The sequence below is a fragment of the Notothenia coriiceps genome, unplaced genomic scaffold (genome assembly GCF_000735185.1).
Source record: "Notothenia coriiceps isolate Sejong01 unplaced genomic scaffold, NC01 NC01_scaffold00037250, whole genome shotgun sequence".
NCBI lineage: Eukaryota > Metazoa > Chordata > Actinopteri > Perciformes > Nototheniidae > Notothenia > Notothenia coriiceps.
Genome location: NW_011369951.1, coordinates 703,967 through 710,782, shown reverse-complemented (window position 1 = coordinate 710,782; position 6,816 = coordinate 703,967). Strand labels below are relative to the sequence as shown.

The following is a 6,816-nucleotide window of genomic DNA, read 5'->3' as shown; positions in this document are numbered from 1 at the left end:
TTAACCAGACTCTTCACATCGAAGGATCACTTCTTCTTCAAGGCAGGGAAGCTTTCGCAGTATGCAGTCTACTGTCCCGCAGCTGCTGCCTCTCTGTTGGACTCCGGTACTGCACCTTACTCACAAGACGTTGTAAAAAATGGGGTGGGGGGCCGAACGCAGTAACCACGCCACAGTCACCCCCGTCGTGCGGGCCGGATGAGAATGTCTGGCGGGCCGGATGTGGCCCGCGGGCCGCCAGTTGGTGGTCACTGGTCTATACGATAGAAAAATTAGCAGATACAACCCGAACCGTCTCCATGTAAACGGGGCCATAGTGTTCTTGCAATGTGTATGTATAACCAATCAAAAATGACATCAAACCTGACTTAATGAGAAAAAATGCTGTCAAAAGATGGTTGGATGAGAAATCTTCCTTATTTCCCCTCTTAGCATTTCTTTAGTAACTTTGAGAATTTGCTGCAGTCGACAATTGTTGTAAGGATTAATTTAGGAAATTTAAGCTATTAACTTTCTTTGTACTTTCTCAGACAAACAATTAAAAGAATGGTGGTTATTCTCAGTACACAGTATTCTGCTCACTGAAGGGAATATCTCTATTATTGACCTTTTATTCTGTTTTCATGTGAATGAGGTTTAAATATATCTTTGAAGCAAAGGTCAAATCAGTTTAAAAACACACAACACGGAAGTTTGAGAGAGTTGGGCTGATTGTTGTGGTATGACAGTGCTAGTGAAGGGGTAACATAAGTCTTGGCTGTCTGAAATAATTTGAGCTTGTTGTCTGGAATAAATGCTGTTCCTTAAGGCCAGTGTCCACAAAGCGCCTTTTTCTGAACGCCAGAATGCATAGAAACAATAGAAAAGTACTAGAAAAAGGTGCTATGTGGACACGGCCGTTACTCATGTTTGTTCACTGGAATCTCATGTGATGAAGGTAGGACTGACCCTGATGAAAAATGTCTGTCTCCAAAGTTCTGTTGTAATGTGTTGGAGCGTTGTCTTCAAAGCGGAAGGGCCTCCAGTGGTGACTGTGAGTGTGTGTGTACTGGTTCTCCAAGCCGGGAGTGTGTATGTTCAGAGCCATTGCAGTGTCCAGTGGCAGACCGTGTTTGCTCTATAGTCTTGCTCAGTGACTCCTATCCTCTCATTGGCAGATTTTTTGTGTCCCACGGTGATGAAATGTCATGGTTCTGGTCACGTTTGCAGCTTATTCATTCACATGTTGCCCTGAGAACAACCTGAGCACAGCACTAATGGCTCCCTCCCTGCCTGCCTGCCTGCCTGCCTGCCTGCCTGCCTGCCTGCCTGCCTGCGTGCGTGCGTGCGTGCGTGCGTGCGTGTGTGTGTGTGTGTCTTTGGTACGAACGAAGGGAACCGAGTCCAACTTGGTCAGAGCCGTTCTTTTTATCGTTGGTTCTCTGCCTGCCATAAATCCACTCGCCTTTAAAAGGAACTTGCTTTCCTGAATGCACATTAGCCATAGATGATGGCATAACGCATGCTGCTTGAGTAGTAGTTTGGATGCCTGAGAGATGTAGCAAGTTATAGATTTTCTGTGAGTAAAAGTAGATTTCTGGCAATACAGGCAATCATTATCCTGGTGATTATTTCGCAGATAAACATATTAGCCCCGCCCCCTTAAAAAGAACCGCTCTTTCGAAAGGCTCTCGGAAAGGAACGAAGCCATAAGATCCAGCTCCCTTCAAAGAGCCGTAATTCCCATCACACGGTGTGTGTGTGTGTGTGTGTGTGTGTGTGTGTGTGTGTGTGTGTGTGTGTGTGTGTGTGTGTGTGTGTGTGTGTCTCAGTGCTTCTCAGGGTCCCACTCTGGAAGTTTCTTCACTAAGGCCTTATGGTCCACACCCACACTGGCCACCAGGCCTCCTTTGTTGAGCGCTGTGCCGCTGTAGTCGATGTCCTCTCCCTTTAGCGTGGTCATGTGGCCTCCTACAGTCAAGGTGTTTACATGTCATCAGTACAATGCACAACCCATAATAAACATGCCTTGCAGAGTTCATCACGCTATTAAAAAAAGTTCAATACAAAAGGCCCTTATAGTCTAGTTGCAAGCACTGTGAACCGGGAAATGTTGAGTACCCCAAAGTTTCATGATAGAAATGTATAGTACGTCCCCAGCACGTAGAAACTGAAGGATGATTACTTGCATATGTTGGGCAATTTGCACATTTAGCATAAAGTATGTTAATTATAATTAAATATCATTATAGCAATTTAAGACAATAGTTAAAAAAATGGCTTGTCTGATTTGGTTTTGGGGGTTATTGAGGATGCTAAATACATTTCTGACAGTCTCAGGATCTAAAATAGCAGTTTCAACCAGAAAGTGGACATATTTGTACTGTCAGTGGGTTGATTTTGACTACCATGAGTATGTGTTGTGACCTTTTGATAGGAGCACAAGATGAAAATGATTACCTCTACTGTGGGTAGTCCCCTAAAACTGCAAAACCGACCAAAAATGAATCAAAATCAGCCAACAGAGTACAAATATGGCCACTTTCTGGTAAAAACTGCCAGAAATGCATTCAGCATCCTCAATAACCCCCAAAACCGTTCCAAAACTGTCAATATCTGACCAGTTTCTGTTGTTGACCAAATTGCCAAATATATGCAAGTTAGCATCCTGCAGTTTCTATGTGCTGGGGATCCCCACTATACATTTCTAGAATAACACTTTGGGGTTCTCAACATTTCTGGGTTCACAACAGAACTCTATGAGCTGTAAACAGACTATAATATGTTATCTCTTTAGAAATGCAACTGATATCTAAGCATTTAAATATGTTTAGGTTTGGAGAATGCTTGGTGCATGATATATTATTTACACGCAACATAAATACTACAAGTATATATTAGAATAAATGGCCTTACTAGAAGGGAGAGTTCCTCCATGAACAAACCATTTCCGGCCAGTCAGAGACTTTGGCTCATGGCAAATGAAGTCCAGTTAATAATGCGTTAGGGCTGCACGATATTGAAAAAAACTAACACTGAGATATATATTGCGTTTTTTTTAACTGTAATTAAACGGATGAAGGATTTTATTTACGGACGTCTGGATCTTAACTGGTTGACTCATCATACCTTATGTCATGATCTAACATGTCATGATAATGCAGGTTGCTTACCCTCAAATAAGGGGGTTCATCTGTGAATGAAGAAGAGTGGTGTCTAGAAGGGATCCAAGAGATTAAACGTATTACATTGAACTAAAGGAAACTTCATTATCACATTAGGGAATTAACATACGTGACCAAATAGGTAATTTAACTTTTTATTCCACAATTAAAACCTTTTTTGTGCAAATAGCAGCAAAGTAGTGGACATTATACAAATAAAATTAAGAACAGCTATACACCAGCTCCTTTATGCCGTTTTGAACCTTTCTCATATGGTGTAATACCAGCAAAGGCATCTGAAATAGTTGTTTGCTGTGCATGCAGACTCAGAGCCTGCATGTCACTCCACTCAAGTAACCCTGACATGAGAGCCGGGCAAGATTTCCTTTTGTAGCAAGCAGAAAAATAATTGTAATATGACGTGTTTGAGTTAATTTACCTACTTAATATGGAACGCCCTAAATCTTTTTTTTTAAAATACAAAAAGAAACGCACGTCCCTGCAATGTGAATATCGCGCATGCGCATATCGCGGTTATCGCCATGACACGGTATATCGTTCAGCCCTACAATGCGTTCCCAAACAAACAGGGGTGTTTATAATTTAGTCGACAGGAATATCTGAAGAGAATTTGAAGCAGTAAAAGAGAGCCACACATTGGAAAATAATAGCTGTTACATTACCCAGAGCGCTCAGTAGTGCTGCACCGGCGCAGATGTCCCATTTCTTAATAAAGGTGACGTGGATGTAAACGTCTGCCTGGTCCATGGGAATGGTTTCACTTGAAGGCATCTCTAAAAGTGACAGGACCTTATATCCTGAGGGAGAGAGAGACAAGGTCCAATATGATTCTTTGTCACACTAACGTATGCTGATATAAAGTCCTACACATAAGATTTTGCATAAATCTCTTTACTGTCCATTACAGAGCGAGGGCTGCTCCCCCTAAGTCAAGAACGCTGCGATCCTCTGCTGCTGGTTTGTTAAAGGAAGCTAACGCCAGCCCTCTGCTGCCTCAATACACTCTGAAGCATCTTAAACTGTCACCTGGTTTAGTGTTATTATTATTAATATCATCCCATTGTGCCATTATCTTGAGTTGTAATCACAATGTGCACTTGCACCATCGTCCTTTTAATGCGCTGTTATTGGTAACTATATTCTATGTGATGTCTATTTTGGTGTCAGTTATTACAAATGTGTGGATATGTAAACCTTTAGAACAAAGCAAGTATGAAAAATGTGAACCAGTTTACCTTTTTTTCATTTTCAAACATATGCTTCAGTCATCCTTTAAAGCAGCATCATTGCATCAATACATATACTCGCACTGTTCTATGTAATACACTGATAGCTATAACATGGAACTGGCAACCCTTGGCTAGCAAGTGGGGAGGAAGCATGGCACATAAAAGATCACAAATGGATACAATTATTTGAACAGTTAAGAAAAACATGTTAATAAAAAATAGGAGTACCAAAGCAATAAAGGAAGTGAATAGAGGGAAACAGTGTCGTGACATATTGGACTAAATGGCCCATGCTAGTTCTTTGGCAGAGAAAATGTGTCCAGTGAAACTGAACATCTCCAGTACAGTTTTTAACAGTTGAGCTTAAACGATAAAAATGTTATAAAGGTCTTAAAGCTCACATATTATGCTATATTTGAACAATATATTATAGGGCCATATCTATAATTCAGCCCCGGGGCCCGTTTAATACCGGGGCTCGGTACCCACCCCTAGTCTGCAATGTTCAAAACAACAGATAAAGACAGACATCTATGTGTAGTCATGGACTCTGACCTGAGTTTCAACATTCACATTAAAATAATTACTAAATCAGCCTACTATCACCTAAAGAATACATCTAGGATTAAAAGACTAATGTCACAGCAGGATTCGGAAAAACTTGTCCATCCTTTTATCTTCAGTAGACTGGAATACTGCAATGGTGTCTTCACAGGTCTCACTAACACATCTATTAGAAAGCTTCAGCTGATTCAGAACGCTGCTGCTCGAGTCCTCACTAAGAAAGTGGATCACATCACTCCTGTTCTGAAGTCTTTACACTGGCTTCCTGTGTGTCAAAGATAGAATTTGAAATCACTGCCTGCTGGTTTATAAAGCACTGAAATGGTTTTAGGCCCAAAATACACTTTTCTGACCTCCTGCTAAATTAGGAACCATCCCAGATCCCTCAGGTTTTTTCAGGGACCTGTCCCAGCTTTCCTGTCCCCAGAGTCAGAACTAACATGGAAAGTTATTATTATCCTCCAAAATATTGGACAAACTCCCAGAACTGCAAGTTCCGCTGCACTCTGACTACTTTTAAAATCCAGGCCCCGAGGACATTTTCATTTTTTGGTCGGGCGTGCTTTTTAATTGATCATATTTCACATCTTAAACTGCAACTGGTAACTTCATTATCTTTGCCGTTTTATCTTTGCTTTTAAATGAGTGGTTTTTTAAATTCATTTTTATATCCATTGCTTTTAAATGAGCGTTTCTAGATATCATTTTATAATGTTTCTTAATGCTCTTAATGTCTTTTCATTTTTGTAAGCACTTTGAATTTCGCTCGTGTTGAAAAAGTGCTATAATGAAATAAACTTGCCATTGCCTTAATCTTGATATTAACGGCTTACAGTTTTAAATGAAAAACAAAAAATTCAGTTATTTGTCAAAATTAGAAATACAATAAGACCAATGAAACACCTTTTTGCAGAAGGCCGACAATTTTCTGTAGTAAAATCAGTTTTTTTGTAATTTGTCTTTTTTAATTGTTTTGAGATACACTTGGTAAATGTAAAAAAAAAAAAATAAAAAAAAGTCCTGTACAAACTCACCGCAGGCCTCCTGCTTTCTAATGATTGTTGTGGAGTTTTCCAAAAGCATCGTGAACAAAACTCTTCACTTTTCCCCGGAGTGGGAACGGGAGACAATGGCCTTGGGGGTGCCTTGACACTGTAGGCAGGAGGGCTCTCATATTTTGACCCCCTGACCTAACAAACGCCCATGCTGAGGGGTAGAGGACAGGCAGCAAAGGGAGAAGAGGGAGAAGGAACATCATAACAGATATTCTTTGAGGCAATTCCAGCTTTAATCCTTTCAACAAAGTGTTTAATACACACCAGTGGAGTTGTGAGGAAACACACTGAACCAGTGAAGCCGGTGGAATGGGCACGTGTATGACCCCACTGACTGGTTTTCCATCTACAGCCACAAACACACCCATGGTGGTCACAAACCCCTTCACCAGAATTCTCTATGAGAAGAGAGATCACGCAGATAGAGAAAGGAAGGGAGTGGAATAGGCAGGACTGGCCAACCAGTCAGAGATAGAGGACTTTTTTCTATGTTTACTGCAAAAGAGCCCAATCAAACACACAGTCCACTGATACGTGTTTCAGTTTTTTTTGTTTTCTGGAGACACCGATTTCAAACCACTCACTGATGCATTTTTTGTGGCATTTGGGAAGAATATTTTTTAAATCGTCTGGAGCAGAGGAGGAGCTGTGGATTATGTTATTGATTAATGCATCAGTGTTTCTTAGGGTCCAAAAAAAAACACTAAACTCACAAACTTTAAAATGAAAGTGTTCTTAATTTAATTTACATAAAAGAGCCAAGTTTTCAATGGGAAAAGTGACAGTAGTTATAGATTATTTGGC

General features: G+C 40.6%; 1 protein-coding gene across 1 annotated transcript; it reads right to left on the bottom strand.

The window, feature by feature from the left end:
- Positions 1-1,648: 1,648 nt before the first annotated feature.
- Positions 1,649-6,334, bottom strand: bpnt2 (3'(2'), 5'-bisphosphate nucleotidase 2). Its single transcript, XM_010795819.1, has 4 exons — positions 6,306-6,334; positions 5,998-6,163; positions 3,827-3,966; positions 1,649-1,950 (listed from the first exon to the last, which is right to left on the bottom strand). The coding sequence occupies exons 3-4, from the start codon at positions 3,933-3,935 to the stop codon at positions 1,808-1,810; spliced, it is 252 nt and encodes an 83-aa protein (XP_010794121.1). The 5' UTR covers positions 3,936-3,966; positions 5,998-6,163; positions 6,306-6,334; the 3' UTR covers positions 1,649-1,807.
- Between the last annotated feature and the right edge of the window lie 482 nt (positions 6,335-6,816).

What these genes read in the sequence shown, in the direction of transcription:
- bpnt2 (XM_010795819.1), bottom strand. Translation starts at nt 3,935, where the DNA reads ATGCCTTCAAGTGAAACCATTCCCATGGACCAGGCAGACGTTTACATC. An exon ending in AGCACTACTGAGCGCTCTGG is followed by an intron (nt 1,951 to 3,826) that starts GTAATGTAACAG and finishes CCTTGACTGTAG; the next exon opens with GAGGCCACATGACCACGCTA.